Raw genomic sequence first — 20,327 nt, forward strand, 5'->3', positions numbered from 1 at the left:
CCTTTCAGTTGTTAGGAGGGGTAAAATGTACACAAGAAAATCATTGCCACTCTCATGTTTTACGGTACAAACGGACACATGGGCAGCAGTTTGTTTGGTTAGCTTTCAGCAGAGATTGGAAGCAGCTGGAAACCTACAGTAGAGCACCATCCAGATGTGGCAAAATCAACTTCTCATCTCTACCAGTCAACAAATGATATTGTTGATTTGCTGAGATTTCTGCACAGAAGGTTACTGCATGTGTTGCAACGAACGCTTTGGTGCTTCTGTGATGAATCTTTGCCTCTGATTAATTATAATTTCCAATATTTGGACTGGACTCTAAACAGTGACGTCTGCTGCACATCGCTGTAACCTGAACTAAATGTAACACGGAGGCGACGAGAAAACTTCCAACTTGAATCTCATGGCGACACTTTTACCTTTTCAATAGATTGTACAATGTGTCATATTTTCAAAAGCTTTTTTTTTTAGGTCAACACAAACTAATGAGGTCAGAGTTAGTTATACAGACCTTCTAGACCTGTTACAAAAACGATCTGCACCAACCATTTATTTGGGTATAACCTCAAATTATTAAAATTAGACAATATTTCATGTGTGCAAACTACTATTACCAGTTAATGTAAGTCTAGAAACAATACAGCAGTGAATTCAGGTGTTTTTAATGTTTCCAACACAAACCACTTGTTTGCACTTCACTGTTCTGTATCCTTTCAGGTAAACGTGCATGCTGCCTGTCAGTATTTTATTTAGAGGTGCTTATTTATTGCCACTCGGAGGGCTGTCGCTGATGAAAATAATTGAGTAGAAAGAGGTTCTACTACACAATTCTGTTTAAACTTTTGCAAAAGTTTACCCATTCAGATTCAATGCAGTATATTCAGTTTTCTGCTTTTTTTACGTCTAAAAAGCATGTTGCGTCAGAGTTATCATTTTCAAGTTTTATACAGTTATTATACGGTTAATAACTACTGATGACAAATAAGGCAAAGATAATAATTTGGAATAACACAGTAAAGTCAAATTGTCAATAGTTTTTGTTTTATTTATTTATTTTTGCTCTTTTGCCTTCGATAGCAGTTGATAATCATTAAATTGGTGGAAAAAAGCACCAAGCTTTCTGTAAAACTTCTCACTTAAATTTTGAATTGCTCTGTTGATTAGGAAAACAAAACAAAAAAAACCCATAATTGCCCTTCAGAAAATTTCCTATGACTCGTCATAATGAGACCAAAAAAAAGTAATAAATTATAAGCTTTCCGGAAGCAAAGGTGACAACTTTTGTGTTTTGGTCAGTTAATCATCTGAATTGCAAATAGTTTTAATTTACAGTCTATTCCACGTGAGAAACTGGCATTTTTTTAACAATATGATGCAACATGATATGAAATGCAGCATATAATATGATAAACAAATTTATTTTCCAGAACTACAAGGCTGTCTGACTGAATCATCAAAGTTCCAGAGGAGACTGGAGGACAGAGGCTCTCTAAGTGACCAGACAGCCTTTCCTTCAAAGCCGAGATGAGCCAGAAGGGTCCAGATGTGGCCCCTTCAGATAATTGGCCTCAGCTGATGGCCAGAAGCAGCAAACAGCCAAGTCAGCCCTTCTATTAGTGAACTCCCTGGTTTCTGGCTCCTTAATCCGTTTTTAGCTTCACCTACTAATTCTGCACTGCCAGCAGTTCAGCCTGCACACACACACACACACACACACACACACAGCAGAAAGAAAGACAAACAGGAGAAGTTATGGGTGAGAAAGTGGGGAGGGAAGTTGATTGGCGGATAAGAGATTGCAGAGGCAGAGTGGATGTCAAACGGTGAGAAGGGGCAGGCTCGGAGCTTTTTCTTCCTCTTTTTCTGCAGACCTTTTAGATGGAAAAAATAATTCTCCTCTGCATAAATGTCCAGTGCTCATGAGTGCAACACAAGGAGAAAAATAGAGATGGAGCTGGTTATTTACATAAGTGAAAAAAGAAACCACAAGCACTAGAGAGGCTTTCTGGGCTTTTTCCAAGTCTGCCTGTTGGCGGCTCATCTGTTTCCTCCACTGGTGTGCAAACTGTAGCTGCACTCACTGGCTGTGTGAGGATGTGGAGGCAAGTTGCAATTTGATACTGGCAAATAAAGATAACAAGGTAATCAAAAATCAATCTTGACTTAAGTCTGCTTTGGGAGCTTTCAGGGAGGAGAACGCAGACTGGTGTTCAGCATACGAGCCTGTCTGTTGTGGGATTTGGAGCACACACACACTGCTGATAGTAATCAGTGTTTGCACTCAATGCCAGAAAGGCAGCCGGGAGCTTAACATTTGCACAGACACTTGTATGGCCTTAGCTACTTGATCAACTGCAGCCTGATTCTTTTTTTTTTTTTTTTTTTTTTATGTACCATGTGGTCAACAGTAACTGAACAGGCACCGACTATTCTCACCTGCCATGTGAACAGAAAAAGAAAACATAATTTACCAGAGATTTGAGGAACTGAAGTAACTGACATCATGCAGACTGAAGTGTATTTATTTTTAAAACCACGTACTTTAAAACATGGTTCAAATTTTCTCTTCCTAAAGGGATAGTCTGGTCATTTTTGAAGTGATGTTCTGTCAGATAGTTATCAGTAGTTTGTAGTGACATCAGTCATAGAGCACAGAGTTTAGAGGGGCTGAAGTTTTCATGGCAGCCCCTTTTTTTCAGGCTTATAAAACAGCTCTTTCTCACGCCACATTAGCTAATATTAAACCTCTACACCAGCAGTCCTCCAAAACTGACTCCAGTCTGAATCCTGACCGAATGACAAATGAGTCCAGACTCAGTCCACGTTATGCTGCGTTGTATCTGAATGCACTGACATGATGCAAATACGTAAATCTATCTTTGCTGCTGTTATAGGAGTTTTTTCAGCTACTTTAAAAGCGCACAGAGGTAGAGAGCGTGCACGGAGTGAGTGTGGGGATATGTGAGCCTGTGCGTTGAGTTCTGTGTGAGAATCGGAGATTGAGGAAATTTTCTGTAAATGTTGAGTTTCTTTCAGTAATTGTACAGTGTTGCTGGTCTGAGTCTGTTGAAAATGAGCCATCAGCCTAACCCGGACAAAGATATCTGTCCTTTTCTCTGTACTAAGTGCTTTATGACTAATGTCATGGCTGATAAGGTTTTGATAACTATTTGATAACTATTGATGAGTATCTGACAGAAAACGACCAGCTATCTCTTTACGTTGCTTAAGTGTACACTTTTAAAACAATTCAAAGGGATTTTAACTTTTTATATGACTTATGAGTTAGTCAAGAACTTTATCACTTTTGAGGATTGTTATAATAAAAAGAAATGAGTTCGTACTGCCTCAGTCAGACCTGTTATGTAGTTTGTGGTATGCACCAAATAATCATTTTCCTCAGAGTAGCCAAAAGAAATTCAACTTTTTGCAGTTTGACAAAAAGAAATGCATTTTTTACACAGTTTTATTTTTTTAATTGCAGCAAAGGACAATTTAAGAGCTGACAAACCCGTTGACCATTCCTTTTAGAATTCTGTGAAACGACCACAAAATAAAACCACGAAATGCTACAGTTTACTGAAACGCAGAAGAACAGAGTTGCAGCTGACGAAACATGAGCAGGTGAGCCATTCCATGGTGACGAAGCCCAACGAAGCGATGTTTCAGATGGCTGTAGGCCCAGGATTCTTTTTTGTGACACATATTTCCAAACGTAACTGAACACTTGTACGGTACTGTTAATTGGCAATAGGTGAGCTATGGAGTCCAGATTCCTTTAAATAGAGTGATGAGTCAGATCCTTCACGGTGTGGTCTTCTGTCTTTGTTCAGCCACCCACAGCTTTCTGTCTCTCCAGTCTCAGCAGCTCGACTCAGCAGGCGCTAATCCCTAAATGACTGTCATGTGTCAGCTTTGTCAGAATCACTGCAGTACGAAAGGCAAAGTCATGGATGTAATCACACCATTTTCTCATGACACATATAATTACAGTAATTCCTGTTGTTGTATTCGGGCTTGGAATGGCATGCTTTTATTGGCCAAATATTCGTTTGTGCCGTCCAACATTTTTAAACTCGATCATTGAGTTCAGAAATCAGAAAGTAGTTTGATGGTGGATTTAATGCTTGAGCTTTGATTAAACTGCAGTCAGTTTGGACCACAGGTTGTTAACTAGAACTGTTAGCCACAGTGATCATCCATCCATCCATCCATTCATTATATGTCATCCATTCCTCATCCAGTCATCATCCCTCAGTTTATCCATCCATCCATCCATCACCTATCATCCATCTGTCCATCCATCCATCCATCCATCCATCCATATATTCATTTATCCATCCATCATCCATCCATTATCTATCATCCGTCCATCCATCCATCATCCATCCTTCCATCCTTCCATCCATCTATTCATCATCTCTCATCCATTTCTCATCCAGTCATCATCCCTCAGTTCAGCCATGCACCCATCAATATATTCATTTCTCCATCCATTAATCCGTATATCAACCAACTAACCAACCACCCATCCATCCTTCCATTCATTTATCTGTGCTCTAACGAGCAGTCGTCCTCCAACAAGCGAGTCGGAGGTTTGATTCCTGGCAGTATACAGTGACAGTCACATGTTGGGTCTCTGGGCTTGTCACTGAACCACTCACTGCTTCTGATGTGTGCCCCATCAGTGCATGAATGTGATCTAAAACACAGATTAGACTCTATAGAATGATTTATTTAGATCTACGGTAATTCTACATAATAGTTATCTGTAAAGCTTAAAAACACTTGAAATGCATCTTTAAGATCTATTTCTATCTCATTCATCCACCCTGACATTATTTTTTACCAACCTTCTGTTGATAATGGGCTCATCCATGATGTTCATTGTGACTGACCATTCTCTCATGCTTTATTGTTTATTAGCCAGTATTTTATTATGAGGATCAGGTTTTTGGTTCTGGATATAGTTTGGAGCCAAAGTTTACAGAAATGCAGCCGCTGTAGTTCAGCTATCAGGATCACGTGAGCTGCAGGGATTTGGCAGGAGCTGCAGAACAAAACAAACAGACTTTGAGCGGCGCTGCAGTCAGGGAGGGAGGCCTCTTGTTTTAGCAGGTTGTATTTTGTAACTTACTGGGCAGAGTTAAAAAGTGTCAGTCAAAGAAATGAGTCATTTCTAAACCAGATTGAGTAACAAATGTTAGCTTCCTGTTATGTCATGATGGGATATATCATCCTTCAAAATACTTAAAATAAACAAAAAAATCTGTGTCAAACCTCTAATAAAAACAGCCACCTTGTCTGCTTTATGCAATTATTTTATCTGCTGATCTGTGAAATTTGACTCTGTTGCTCTGATTTCTTAATATGGCTGCATTATCATCTTGCAGGATTATATTCTAAGGCCTCTTCTGATCAAAAATATTGCTTAATTGCAACATTTTTTTACGTGACAAACTCAGTATTTAGTCAGAAACAGAGAGCTCACATTGCTTTGTTAAACAGGATCTTGCCCTATAGTAAACTTAAATCCTTTATTCAAGTTATTCATGCAAAGCATTTTAAGATTGGTTATGAAGACATGCTGGAGTACACTGGAAGGATATTTATGTTGTTTTTATTTAAAAGTACTGCTTTTGTTTCTACTTTTATTTTATTCCCATCTTGATACATGCTGAATATGCTCAGTCGACAGCTTTCTAAAGATCCAGTGTTTTATTAGTGCCCTGTTCACCACCTATTATAACAAATGTGAAGGAAAAAGTGGCAGAAAGCTAACGAGCAACGAAACTGTAATTTTGCATTCAGTCTTGTGTGCCTCGCCGCCATTGTGATTTGTGTTTTAGACACTCAGCAGCATAAACTTTGCTGTTTGACTCAAGTGGAGGCCGACAGCTTGATTTGTTTTCTGTACTTTTATAGTGTTTTGTTGTACTTTTACAACTTTGTTTTTATTACTTTCTATCTTTTGAGATTTTTAGCATTATGCTTTTATTGTTATTTTAGGGACTTTAATGCAGTCTTTGTTGTTTGTAAAGTGCTTTATAAACAAATAGACATTATCTTACAGTAGAGACTGTCCCAACCAGTCGATGTCACTAACCTTAAAGCAAACTAATAATAGCCTGGAAGTAATATATATATATAGTTTCTTTTGTAAACATGAAAGCTTTACTGTATCTATATCGCAACGAATGCCAGTGTTAATCTTTTAGGCCATGGAGGACATACAGCACTCCTCAGAGTTCCCTGCAGAGAACTTCCAGCCAACGTAAAGGTGGAGCACATCCGTACAATTTAAATCCTTTAATTGTGCAAACTGAAAAAAAGATTGCCTTTGATCTAGTTAAGTCCTGCATCAGTTTTTGAATGCTTTCCAGGGAAATGAACTCATTTGCCTGCAGCTTTCCTTCCTGGAGCTGCGGCCCTTTAAGTAATCAAATATTCACACAGGTTGGAAAGACTGGAAAATGTTCTTCTTCCAGCCTGGCAGTAAATTGTGCAAAAATAGCCCTCATACATTCCTAGACTGCAACTCGGCTTATGAACTGACTGTCTAGAGTGAAGCAAATAAACATTTTTTAATTATTTTTTGGTGCCAGACGATTAACGGACATCTAGTTACCTGCCTGTCCTCATCTTTAAAGGTTTTTATTCAGTCTAATAAAAAAAGCCCTTCTTGACATAAGATGGTGCCTAATTCTCCTCTGTTCTGCCAGTTTGTCAGATCGAGTCTGTTCACTGGCATTTTTTTTACTCGGGGGCGCGCACAAATCCCTAATACTTGTAAACTCGTGAACGCGCAAGGTTAGGAATATCAGGACATGCTCAGTTAAGTCAAATATAAACTGCAAAACTACCTGTCTGTTCTGTTCTATTCTATTCTGTTCTATTGTCTGGTCTTGTGGGGATTTCCGAACACCAGTTTAAATATTTACCAGCTACAAATGGTCGCGCTGAACTTTGCCCTCCAGGTTCAGGCGCGCTCACGTCTCCTTTATAACCCCAATCAGGCCCTCAGAGGAAACATTTACGACACTTTTGTTTTTGTTGGGAATCACTCCGCGCGCGCTTTGTCCTCCTGACAAATCAAATCTGATAGCGACAATTACAGCCGGAGCGCGCGCCCGCCTTAGGTAAACGCTCTGCCCCTGACGTGCACGCGAGGGGGGAGGGAGGGAGGGGGTGAAGGAGGGCGCGCCCAAGAAAAGAATTTGAAGCTGCGCGCGCTGCTGGTGTTGTGACTTGTTGTGCAAAAAAAAAAAAAGTCCAACAACAGTGTAGGTTACGGAAAGGTTCTGTTTATGCTAAATATAAAAAAAAACCATAATGCAACTGGGGTGTGTGCGCATGCGCATTTTAGATTTTTTATTGCTAATTAAATTTGGAATAAGCGTAACTCTCAGGTATGGCAGGAGTACAGAAACCTGAGCCTTAAAACAAGCCTGGATGTTGAGACTTGACCCTAACCCTCACTTTAAGTTATAATTTCAGATTATTACAAAAAAAAAAAAAACCTTTTGGACAAGCTGATGCTTAGAATAAAAACGCAGAATTTCAACATATGTTCTGGGAATAAATCCTAATAAAAACACAGAGTAACAATATAGGTCGTTTTATAAAAAAGTACCCAAATAAAACTTCACGGACAAAAACAATCTGTATAAAGAGGATAAGGTCAATTTAGGAACATTTTAAACTATTTCCAGGTAATGGTAACTTATATTAAATATTACTTTGTTTTAATTAATGCCTTAGTTAATTGGTTCCCAAACTTGTCCAATTCTGACAGCATAAAACCATCTGCAAGTGTGTAAATATGACTAAATAAAACACAAACACCCTATATATCTAAGTCTTTTGTATGAGTTTATGACTGCTGTTTTGTTATTATTATTATTTAAGAGCTATGGCACAAACGTGGTATTAGTAAGCAACTTTTTGTATTATTATTAGTATTTCTGGAAATAATTCCAAGAAGCCTCAATTGTTGTTTCACGAGTCCCAGCAGGGGTCCGACCCCAACTTTGGGAACCAGAGAGTTAATCTGTTATGGATGTGAAGAATTCTCGTTAAAATTTAATAGAATGAAAAATAAATAAAATAAAAATAAAGAGTTTTTAGACCAGTGCAAAATAAGTTAAATAAAATAAAAAGGTAATTGTAAGAGAGCCGAAATAAATCTTGTTGTTGTGCAGCCAGACTGTTTTTTTAAAGTGTAAGACTGAATTTGTTTGTTGCCATTTCATAAATTTATCAATATTTTGATTTTCTTTAATTGTTTTAAAGTTTTATTAAAGTGCTGCCTCCGATCCTGGCCCCTCTTCCTGGCCTATCAGTTAAAGCTCACAATCATCGCTGCGACTCTTGTTTAGGGAACTAATATCAGTCTGATGGGGAGTAATATAGATATGAGGATTTCTGCAGGTGTCAGAAAACTAGATATGGTCACTGAATAAACTCTGCGCGCCTGTTGTTGGAGCCGTGCGCAAAGAGGGGATTTTTCTCCCCCTTTCAGACGCATTTGGAGAGAAAATTCCTCGGAATTCGCTTTAAGTTTCCTGTGAAAAATAAAATAAAAATCTAATTTGGATACAAAGATCCTTATTTGATGCAGACAAATTCAATGCACGTAAGTTTTAAAGCTATTTCTGGTAATAATAAGAAAAAAGAAAAACACTTCATTATAAATGAGTAACACTGACACTTTATAACCAGAGCATTTAGCGCATAGTTTCATTACAGAATATGCAAACTATTACCTTCATGTTTCCACGTCACGCAAACTGTCTTTTGGAAACATTTCAGCAGGTATCAGATGTAAAAATGGGGGCTCTGTTTCTCTGAACAAGTATGTAAAATGCTTTTCAAATAATGTGTCAAATAATAGGATCCACTGTGTGCAAGAGAAAGAAAAATGTTCCAAAGCAAGGCATAAAAAAATGTGCTTAAATGCAGGTAATTAGTTCAAATAAATGCACAAATGGGTCTGAACGCCATTTTGAACCGAATGTGTAATTCTGCTGTTAGTTTCGTTCAACAAACAAACAAATAATTTTCTAAAACAACTTCTTGAAATAAAACCTCTTTTTCTGGAATTTATTCAAACAAACATGTTACAATAAACACACTCGGACGTTGAATCACCTTTTTTTATACAGCTTAAGCTAAAGAACTTCTGAAGAATCTTACATTATTGTACAATTAAACATGCGGTTTTTTTAAGCAAAAAAAAAAGTTTTTTTGTTTTTTTTTAAACTGGGAGGCAAACAGGTCGGTGGCACTCTGTCTATGCAAAAAACAACAAAAAGCACACAGAAGCGGTATAAAATATTTACAATAGAGGCAGGTTTCTTCCTTTTTCTCGCTTTTTGTTTGGTTTCATTAAACTCGACAATTGTTTTGTTTAGTTTGTTTAATTTTTGTTTTGTTTTGAATCCTTGTTTTGGTCCCACTCAGTCTTCAAAATGAAGCAAAATTGAAAAGGAAAGAAGAAGAAAAAAAGTCCCTTTGTTTGTTTTCATACGTTAGACCTGTATATATATTTACATTTAAATATGTACAATGCAGCAACGTAACACGTCTTCATCATTACAAAAAATCCACAAAACCTGGATCTTTGAATTGCTGTGCAAGTTCATCAGTAAACATGTAACCCGCATGATCCATTTTTTTCGTCTGTTTTTTTTTTTTTTTTTTTTTGGGGGGGGGGGGGGGGGGTAAAAATGATCGCAACGGATCCAGTCTGGTTGTCTTTTCAGATGTTAATGTGTGATTCCCTACTCCTCCTCTTCCTCCTCATCCTCCCCTCACCCCTCCAGGGCCCATTCAGGCTCGGATCTGACCCGCCCCGGCTCCGGGTTCGGCTCCGGCCCGTCAGCTGTTGTACTGGCACGCGTTCAGGCTGGACCCGGGGCTCTGCAGGCCGCTGTACCCGAACGTCGGGTGCTGTTTGGACTTGAGTCTTAGGGTGGCCAGGCTGGAGTTACACGTGTCCCGGTACACGCTGTACGGGGAGCCGGGCGGCCCGTACGGACACGCCGGGGACGACATGGCCGAGTTGATGCCAGACGTCCCGATGCCGTTCAGGTTGCTGATGTTGTTGAGGCTCGGGGCCGGCATGCCCGGCACCGCCGAGTGGCCCATCCCGGAGGCCATGCTCATGGAGGAGATGGAGTTGGGGGCGGAGAACATGGACTGGGAGGTGAGGGGGCTCATGGAGTTGAAGAAGGTGAAGTTCTTGGTGGAGAGCGGCGCCGGGGCCAGGCCCTTGTTGGTCCAGTTGTTGTAGGTGTAGGCCGGGTACATGTCGTCGTAGGGCTGCATGAGGCCGCTGAACTGCGGCAGGTAGCTGTTCTTACACAGGTCCATCTGCTGGTTCCGCTCCCGCTTCCTCCACTTGGCGCGGCGGTTTTTGAACCACACCTGCAGAGAAACACGCGACACAAAAGGCTTTAATTAACGAAGCGTCACCATGGAAACGAGACCCTGTCCTCCCTGTCTTAAAGAGACTCGTTGTAAACTATCTATAAAACATAAAAAATGTTATTCTGAACTAAATCAAATAGTAAAAGGTTCACTCCACTAGTTTTTCGGATATATCGACATAAAACTGCGGATTTTACTCAACAAATCTGTAATTTTATTTCTTGCTTCATGATTTGTTTTTTACCAGCCTTTATGGTTTTGCAGTGAGTACCTTTAAAATCCACTCGATCATAAACTCACAATCTTAATGTGCTTTATTATAAAACAAGCTTCCCATAAAAAGAAATAAATATTCTAAATTTTATGTTGCACAAACGTCCAAACTTGTTCCTTGGAAACTTGCTGCTGATGCCTTCTGGGTGTGTTTATTTATATATATTTCTTTTTTAATTGAGTTCTTTGTTACGTTTGAGTAAGCTGATACTGTTTCAGCAAACAGAGGTTTAATCTATAATTTATAAAGCTTATTATTTGATACTGTAGTTTGCTGAAAGACACTTTTTCAGTTCCAGCCGATGGATCAGACCGTGAACGCATCACTTTGGGTCTTGAATTAAAAACATCACTTTTAGCCCCGTTTTCTGTTCGGAAACGTTCAGATTTGTTGAGCTTTATTGATTTTCATTTAAAGCCCTTAAATGAATCATTTAATTTGCATAAAACGATGCGAGTCTGGAAATAAAACGCACCAGAACACCAGAGTTTTTGGAGGTAACACGGATTTAAAGTTCGTTTTGAGTAAAAGCGCAGATTGAAACGCTGTTGTTCTGCAGTGACGCACTTGTCAAACTCTGATGCATTTATCTTCACGCCTGAAGGAAACGTGACCAAATAATAAAAAAAAGAAACAGTCCGCAGAACGGCACTGAGCAAATCATTTTGATTGATAGTAAAAACAGTTCATGGGTTGGACTCTCAGTGTGTTTACAGATTCATGGAGGTGCGGCAGAAACAAAAGCGCACAAAGACGTAAAGGAGCGAAGAAAACGCACAGACTGCAGTTTATTTAAAGGATTAAACAGGTTAACTGGTTAAAACTCATTAAATCCAGTAAATTTTTATTCAGTCACTGTGATTGTATTCATGTCAGATAAGTGTTTTATTTTAACAAATGACCGGGAAAATATAGCTTCCCCTTCTCAGTACTCTTTGAGCGCTCCTCTCCTTTACACTCCTGAAAAGTAAATCTCTAAACTTGTTCTGAAACGTTTTTCTCTTTTCCTACTTTTCCCCCTTTTTTTTCCTCTCCAGAACCTTAAACACTGGTGCGCATTTTTTGATGCAATTTGAGCCAGTGGATTTTTTGCAGGGACGGGCTGTCAGGCGCCAGTTGCTGGAAATGAAAACCAACTGCGATTGTTTCGCTTAAAAAAAAGAAGAAAAAGGAACTTCTTTTTCTCACAGAAAAGAGAACATGTAGCTAACGACGCAAGCTCAACATTTACTGAGGGAAAGCAAAGTGGTAACATTTATTTTAAAATCCACTGCATCCATCAAGGTGCAGACATGAATAGTTTTCTCAGTGGGGAGAGTAAAGGTCCAAAATGATGACATCCAAAACAAATAATCCATCAGCTGCTCAGATACAACCTTTAAAATGTCCGACTTTTTAAAATATTTTCTTTTGCTAAAACTCGTATAATATTTAACCTAAATATTAATGGGGTTTAAGGTCCAGGGTGTTTTTATTCGTGCATTCTGAGGTAACTGCAAAATATTTAACAGTTTAAGTCTGTATGGTGGCAAACTTTTCAGAGAAATGCGGAACACTAAAGAATTCATATGGAAACGACTTAACCTGAAATATTTTTTTACATTATAGGAGCCTGGCTTTATTAGTGGGGAAACGTTTTTCTGGTAAGTTTTCTTTAAATGTGTTAAATTTGTGTCAAAAGTTCAGTGAACGCAGCCTAAATGAAATCACGCGGTTACGCACAAAGTTTTGTAATTTTAAAAAGCGACAATTTCCTTCCAAATTATTTATTTTTATTTCGATTTACCAACTGGAGTATTATTTAGAGTTTATTGTCCTGTTTTTTTATTTTTCTAATTTCAGAAATGTGTAATAATTCAAGGTTGAATTTGAAGCTGAGCGCTTTTTACGCACGGCCGCCGGCCCGCCTGCTGGTCCGTCTTACCCGGACTCTGGCCTCAGTCAGGTTGGTCCACACGGCGATCTCCTCCCTGGTGCTCATGTCCGGGTAGCGGTTCCTCTGGAAGGTGGCTTCCAGCTCCTGCAGCTGCTGGCTCGTGAAGTGAGTCCGCTGCCGCCGCTGCTTCTTCTTCTTGGGGTCGTCCGCGCTGCCGTCATCGCTCCTGAGCTCCGCGCTTCTCTCCTTTTCTGCGGAGAAGAAAATCCAATAATGTGTTTTAAATAACACGCAAAAGGTTTGTCATTTGGTCCTGTTAGAGGTAAGCATTTCAGTTAAGTTTAGCAACAAAAGGTCTGTAAACCAGAACTTAAAAGAAGGCCGGCCTAGAAACAAACAGTTACGCATTTGGTGGTTTTGCATCAGTTATTTTCAAACACACTTAGATCTGATTCTACTGACAGATATTTACAAGATCTTTATCTCCCAGCTGTAATCATGTATTCTTGTCTTAAACGCCTCATTAAGCTGAGAGGGGCACGCGCAAAGGTCACTCACATAACCAGCATTATACCCTGGTTGTTTGACACAAATAACAAAAGCAACTTAAACTTTAAAAAACAGCTTATTTTATCAGCTCAAAATGGGGACACGAATTCCAGCTTACTTACATTTAAAGTCTTTAAAATTTGCGGTTAAAACAGAACAGTTTTAGTTTGGATAAGTGGGACTCGGATACGATAGTTCATTTTAATCCAGGTCAGCCTGTTCCGCACATTTTTCCGTGACAGATTCCGGTGTCCTGCCAAGTGACTGGTTCGGGCAGCGCAATAAACACACACACACAAAAATGGAAAGTAAAAAAAAAAACCCAAAACACCCCAACTGGACTCTTTCCTCGCTCCGTTTTTGCGCAGTAACCGGAGCGCAGAAACCACTGCCTTTTCTGATGCAAAATGTTCTCTTTGCGCCCTGTGAAACGGACAAAGACGTCTCCTCTGACAGCCCAACACATGCATGCGTACTGAGAGTCAGAAAAAGGGGTCGAGAAGCACTCTGACTGTGTGTACCTGCCAGCTCTGCCTCTGAAGACTCGCTGCTTGAGTTCTCTAAAGTTTCTCTGCTGCTGTTCGGGGCTCTCTGTAAATGAAACGCGGCGGCCACGTCCCGGGGCGGCGGCGCTCTCACTGCCTCTGCCAGTCTGTCCAAACTCATCCCACCTTAAAGACAAGGATGCGTGGAAAAATAAGAAACTGGATGCGTCCTTGCAAAAGCGAGGAGGAGTGCACACACACGCACACACACACACACAAACAGAGTTTTGCTCCACAGCTCCGTGAGGACAAATCCAAACACACCAGGACATGAGCGGCTGAAGCATGCGGGGAGAATTTCCACGAGTGCAATTTTCTGTCTTCTTTTTTTTTTCTCCACGAAAAAACAAAACAAAAAACAAACTGAAGAGATGGTCAAAGAAAAAGCTCTCACAGCTCAGCTTCCCTCCGTTTTGCAGCAGCGAAATGCTCCCTCCGCTGCAGGAAAACGCTCGTGTCCTCTGTGACACAGAGGAAGCTCCGGCTCTCACACAAGAGACCCACCCATCTGCTGCGTTCAGCCTCCCCAAGAACGAGCGAGTCCCACCCACTAAAACCTGCAAGAAAACCTCCACCCCGACGAGCTGCTCTGACGTCAGGCTGAAGCCAAGGAAAGTGCTTTTAGTTGATGAGAAGTTTATTTACCCGATTTACCTGGAAACCATGCTCAAAGCAGTTAAATAATAAGGAAATGCACCTCGGACACAGCCTATTAGCTTAATATACTCTACAGCATGTGTCAAACTGAAGACCCGCGGGTCAGACACGGCCCTTGCAGCAATAACATCCGGTCCCTGAGATCATAGTTTAAATGTGATTAGAACTGGCCTGACAATCTGTGATAGAGAGTGCTCGTTGCTTCTGATTTTGCTTAATTTCAGACAATAAAATCAAACATAATTTTCTTTTCCTGTACTATACTATATCAAATGTTGCAAAGCACTTTGCTGAAAGTGTAGAATTTGGGAGCAGATTTTTAGGTGGAAAATTAAGAGTGACTGCTGCTAAATGCGAAATAAAATTAAATTAAAAAAAGTAAGTCAAGAATAAATATTGAGAATCGTGCAGGGCAGTGGAGCGCCATAAAGACAAATAGCCATCTTCAAACACGCTAGGCTTTTGTAAAACTTCTGCTGGACCAGTGAGTTTCCTGTTTCGACCTAGCCTATCTTTCTATCTGCATGTTTTGCTCAACAAATTTAAGCATAAATACAAACCAATACATCAAAATGATCAGACTTCTTGATCTGAAATGGCTCTTGCATGGAGTCACCGTTTTTGCCTTATTTTCAGTCACGTAAATGCAGCTGTGCATTAATTTTGCTTACAGTTTTTTTTATTTAAAGATATTTTTACCATCAATATGAAAAAAAATTGTGGAGATTTTGTTTCTTACTTTATAAATCTTTTTTTTAAGATTATTAATGGTCTAGATGACTTTGCAGTAATTCTGATGTAGAAAAAGCAACAAAGAAAACCCAAATGGGATCAACTGAACTCTTGCAATGAACTTGCAGCCAAGAAAAGATGTTTGTTATTGGACTTGAGCTTATCTGAGCAACAGGGATCTATTTTAACCTATTTTCTTCTCTTAGTTCAAAGCCAAATATTAGTAATTTGAAAGGTATTTTAGCTGAATTAATAGATTGTCCTAAACTTCAAATAATAAATGCAAAAGCGCTGACAGACGGTGCAAGAAATGAATGCTAATTATGAGTCGTTTAGAATCTGATTTTCTTTAATCAGTAAGGTTGTTTTAAATTTTATGTCTCGGTCTTTCACACTTTTATACAGAACCCAAGGTTGATTTATATGTTTTCTAAATATATGTTATCCAGTTTGACTCTTGAGTTTTTCTTTTTGGCCTCTTAGACACTCCTAACACAAACTATACGTTATTTCCTGTGTTCATTATTTTACTTGGGGAGCGCGCAATGTTGAATCTTTCGGAGGAGTAAAATGGGCCCTTTATCCATGCAGGCATGTTGGAAACCCATCCGGCAGCTGGGTGTTTCTACACACACTCACACACACTCACACAATGTATATGTCGGATATGTACCGAGCTGAATAAACATTTGCCATCCACAACGGGCCTGCCCAGTTACTGTTCCCTCTGTATGATGACTTTATTGTGTCCATGACTGATGAGCGCTGCGCACTGACAGGCGCATTGATTCCTTCAGACAAAGACACACTCAGAACTAATAAATGGCACATCATATCTCACATAGCTTAGCAGGATGGTGATTCTGTGTGTGCCTGGACTATGACCAACACCGCAGGTTCTAACAAATAAACCAGACAATAATAATAGTTGACAGCTGCGGGTCTGTCTACGCTGCTGTTTGTCCAAATAATCAGACAGAAATTCCTTTGCTCTCCAACTTTACGCGCTCTGGTTCTGAATATTCGCATAACGGCACGCTGACGTCCCTCTTGGTCACACTGAAATGAGACTACTGATGTTGACACGTTTGACCTCAGTCTCCTGATGCGCTCTGTTTCTGTGTCTGTTGCAGCAGTGCATCTAAATGATGCCCTGAAAACGCAACAACTCATGAAGTTGTGAAAGTTTCGAGCCTGGCACGTTGTCGAAATTAGAGATTAGAGTCTGACTCACGGTGAAGCTGCCAGTTATTGTTCTTATTTTGTTGGATCAAATATGACCATTTTTGTTGCAGTTTGTAACCATTTTTCCCCCGTCCTGATGATGTTGGTAAACTCGGTGGGTCTGAACCACAAAGCTCAATTTGACCCTGCAGTTTTGGAGCTGCACTGAATGTTAATTTGGATTTTTATTCAAGTGGACGTTTTAAAAAACGACTTAATTGTTTGGTTTTTATTGCACAATTCTGTTAAACAAATAATAATTAAAAAATGCGTTCAAAGAGATAATCTGTCGTCCTGACGTGCATGCACTGTGGCTGCAGTTCTTCGGACTGTATGTTCTTCAGAACACCCTTGTACTAGTGTGCAGAACAGCACAGCTTCGTCCAGATGTTCTGTTTTGTCGGACTAGTGTAAAACACGGAGCAGCTGCAGAAGAAATTAGCCCATTTTCGAAGCCCCTCTCAGTTCGCAGCGCACTCTTTCATGAAAAAAATCGGTTCTGTGTGCGAGTTTGACGTCAGGTGAGAGGCCTCATAAGTAAACCTGACTCATTTTGTGTGATCAGGAAGGAATTTGATTCAACTCAAGCCAATATGAGCCGCATTTAGAGCTACTTGGATCTGTTTTGGAGACGCACAGGTCCGCAAACACACCAGTTACTGATCTGTGTGTGTCTGTTTAGCGTGACTGGAAACATTTAACTGATCTGGGTTTTATTTGAACGAAGAGCTTATTGTATTAAAGAATAAACAAGCAAAACTTTCTCAAACCACTGGCATTCCTGATCTCGCGAGGAAAAAATGCGCTCAGAAAAATCATTTAAAACAAATAAAAACCCATTTTAGGCACAAAGATCAAATATCTCACCTGGTAAATTTTCCTTTTTTTTGTTGGTTTAATTCAGAGTTGCAGTTTTAGTCTGCTTTGCAACATGAGATGAGCTGACGTGCAGACTTTCTGATCTACTCTGGACGTCTGAAACGCGGAGCTTCACCGGCGCCAGTCTCGAGCTTTTCGGCCTTTGTACAACTGTGACTTCTGACATAAGATTCCCGTCCGACCGGCACCCCCACTCCCCCGAAGGCCCTACTGCACACAGTTGTGCAAGCTCAACAATCGCCTGCCTCTTTGCCATCTGCTCTTCACCCTCTCTGCTCAGGTCTCATCTGATCCAAAGGGGCCCTGCTAGCCTGCAAATAAGTACATTTAAATAATGAGCAGAGTTTGTGGTTTTGGAGGTGTGAAGCAGATTTGTGTCTTTTTGCTATCAGTCACCATGGTCAGCAATTAGCAAACCGAGCGCAGCAACCAGGTGCGTAAAATGGTTTTTGGGGGAGATTTTTGGCGCAAGAAATAAATCAAACGTGCGTTTCTTGCAGAACATTAAAGCAGAATAAAATAAAAGCATGGACAGGTGACCCAAAAAGTATTTCTCATGCAGAATTATTGCAACAGTTCGGAGTTTCTGTGGATCTATCGTCAACGTATGCGTAACTTTAAGAAGAAAAGTATTTCAAATGATGCTGCATCCTCCACAATCGTTTCAAAAGACAGTTACAACTCAGCTGTAGGCAGAACAGCTTAAAGGGCAAAAATTAAAGTAACGACCTTCCAGGTCCCCAATGGAGAATTAGGGGATTTACAGCGCATGGAGGCTGATAGATGGGCGTAATCTAAATACTCAGCCTCCTCAGCCTCCATCCCAGCTCTGTCTTCGTCCTTCTCCTGCGGCTCTTGCGTGTGATGGATGAATTAAAAAGCCTTTCCATCCGGCAGGACAGGTTAAAGGCCAGTGGCAGAGCAAACACTCATATTCCNTAAAAATAAACCCACCGAACGCTATTAATCACACCCCAAACACACACAAAAGTACAGTCTTGGTGTATTTTCTCTCTCTCTCTCTCCTTTCTGGGCACAGTAAAGCTATAACCAGGGGCCCGAAAAAACAAAGCAAACAGAAAATTGAAGCTGCAGATTCAAAGGCAGGACAGCAGCGGAGGTGTAACTGGAACCGGCGGGTAACAGGAGAAGGACAGAGCTGATTATTGCCTTGGTGATGGTTTCTCTGTCTGATCCAAGGCCTGTTTGACCTGCAGTCTGTCAACCAGCAACAAATAAATTAAAAAATAAATAAGTAAATAAAAACCCTTTTAGAAGGGATGCAGATGTAAATAAACCAGTCTCAAATGAACATCAGCAGAACGCGCATCACAAAACTCTACTGCTGTGTTTGGAGTTTAACAGGTGGGACTGTCAAAAATTATTTCATGGATCTTTAGATAAAGTTAAATGCAAACATTTGCCACTTCACATATAAAAAAAACTAAAATAAACGACATCCACAGTTCATTCAAATCATCTACAAATAAAGAATTCAGCAGTCAGAAGCAAATTTATTCCCAACCTACAGCATGAAACTAGTTTATTATTAAAAAAAAATACAAAGGTTGAATAGAAATTTATTCAATTGAAACCAGTTTCAGGCTCGTGCCATTTAAATGCTTAAATCCTGGATACCATATGGTTAAATTAAACAACCGTGCCTTTATTAGTTTTTTTTTTAACCTCAGAGGATTTGATGTTAGTTTGAGCTAAAATGTTGTGTCTTCAAGGCAAAGTTATCAGGGAAATATTCATGATTTATCATTTTTTATTATTTAATTTTCAGTGGTAAAACAGGTGCAAAGAAATCATCAGAAAACAACTTCAAGCGGATTTTGTGTTGGTGAAATAAATTAATTTACGCACAGCTGATCATCTGATAAATCCGCGTTTCAGCATGTAGTTCCAGATATATTGTATCTAAAGGGCAGATGTGAAATTTCCTCATGAAACAAGATGAGACTTTTCTCAAACCCACAACTTGTCTCTTTCCCCCCACGTTTGGTTTGGTTTGTTCATGTCGAATAGTTGAAAACAACAAATCAAAGTCCATTAAAAGCAGTTCCTACCTGGGTCCCCACAGGATATTACATTCTTCGACAAATTCAGTTCCATTCCAGTTGCCTGAAAAACACAAGAAAAATGACAATAAGACTTTAAAAAAACAATAAATCATGACCAAACTGTGAAGTTCTAGTGAAAATAACTGAACTAGCTTGCTGTTAAAGTGGTAAACTCAGAACCTTCAGAGAACATTTTCAGAAACTGGACAGAGTAAAACTAACATTTACAGAGCAGCAGCTCCGCATCAACCCATCATTTAATCAGTCTGTTGACTTTTGGGCCGAGCAGGAACATCTCTGAGCCACAGTCTGACGCTATCCACGCACTTTCTCACACAGAACCCCCTCTTATCTTCAGGAATCTCCTTTCTGCTTTTATGTCCTCAGTAAATCTTCTCTCTGTACGCACAGATCTCCTCCTGACTCGGACAGTAACTTGGAAAGAAACCTCTGCTAAGTAAACATAGAAACAGCTCTAAATGTTATATTTCTAACTTGACTTTAACGTCCAAACCGAGCGCGCATAGCTCCGATGGACCTCCGACCATCTTTGATCTTCATCCAACCAAGAAGCGGAGTCAAAGCTCAAATCTTCATCTTCTTCGACTCATATTTCTAAGACCTGATGCGCAAAAGCTCCTTAAGAGAGCTGTCAGTTTCCAGGAGCTGAAATGCGCTTATTTGACCAGACAGAGATGTGTTTCACTCACCAGTTGGTTCCCAGTAGACGAGAGAAGAAAAGGAGTGAAGCCTCACGGTGTCCCATGCAGGTAAATCCAGTTTCGCGGCGCCGGCTGTGCGTAAAACGCTGCGTTCACGGCGGATCGGCGCTTTGCTCGTCTCCGCGGTGTTGCCTTGGTTTTTCTTCTCGTGGCTCTCTGCTGCACGCCTCGCGATGACGTCACGACGCCCCCCTCCACACACACACACACACATACACACCACCACTACCATCAACTACTGTCTCCTACCCTGCTGTCACCTTCTTCATCCTCCTCATCTTCAGGCTTCTTTATTTACACATAAATAAAAAAACATTTTCAATAAAATATTTATTTTTAGAGCATTTTAATTCCGTTTATTATCATTTT

At 40.0% G+C, this 20,327-nt stretch overlaps 1 protein-coding gene across 3 annotated transcripts; it reads right to left on the reverse strand.

Moving 5' to 3' along the window:
• Positions 1–9,091: 9,091 nt before the first annotated feature.
• pitx1 (paired-like homeodomain 1) lies at positions 9,092–20,090 on the reverse strand. Of its 3 annotated transcripts, XM_017419817.3 has the most exons (5): positions 19,947–20,090; positions 19,243–19,297; positions 13,655–13,804; positions 12,633–12,835; positions 9,092–10,431 (listed from the first exon to the last, which is right to left on the reverse strand). In XM_017419817.3, the coding sequence occupies exons 2-5, from the start codon at positions 19,286–19,288 to the stop codon at positions 9,883–9,885; spliced, it is 948 nt and encodes a 315-aa protein (XP_017275306.1). In that variant the 5' UTR covers positions 19,289–19,297; positions 19,947–20,090; the 3' UTR covers positions 9,092–9,882. The 3 variants fall into 3 exon arrangements, with proteins under 3 accessions (XP_017275306.1, XP_017275308.1, XP_017275307.1); XM_017419819.3 differs by lacking the exon at positions 13,655–13,804; XM_017419818.3 differs by lacking the exons at positions 19,243–19,297; positions 19,947–20,090 and adding an exon at positions 13,943–14,171.
• Between the last annotated feature and the right edge of the window lie 237 nt (positions 20,091–20,327).

This window comes from Kryptolebias marmoratus, linkage group LG13 (genome assembly GCF_001649575.2).
Source record: "Kryptolebias marmoratus isolate JLee-2015 linkage group LG13, ASM164957v2, whole genome shotgun sequence".
NCBI lineage: Eukaryota > Metazoa > Chordata > Actinopteri > Cyprinodontiformes > Rivulidae > Kryptolebias > Kryptolebias marmoratus.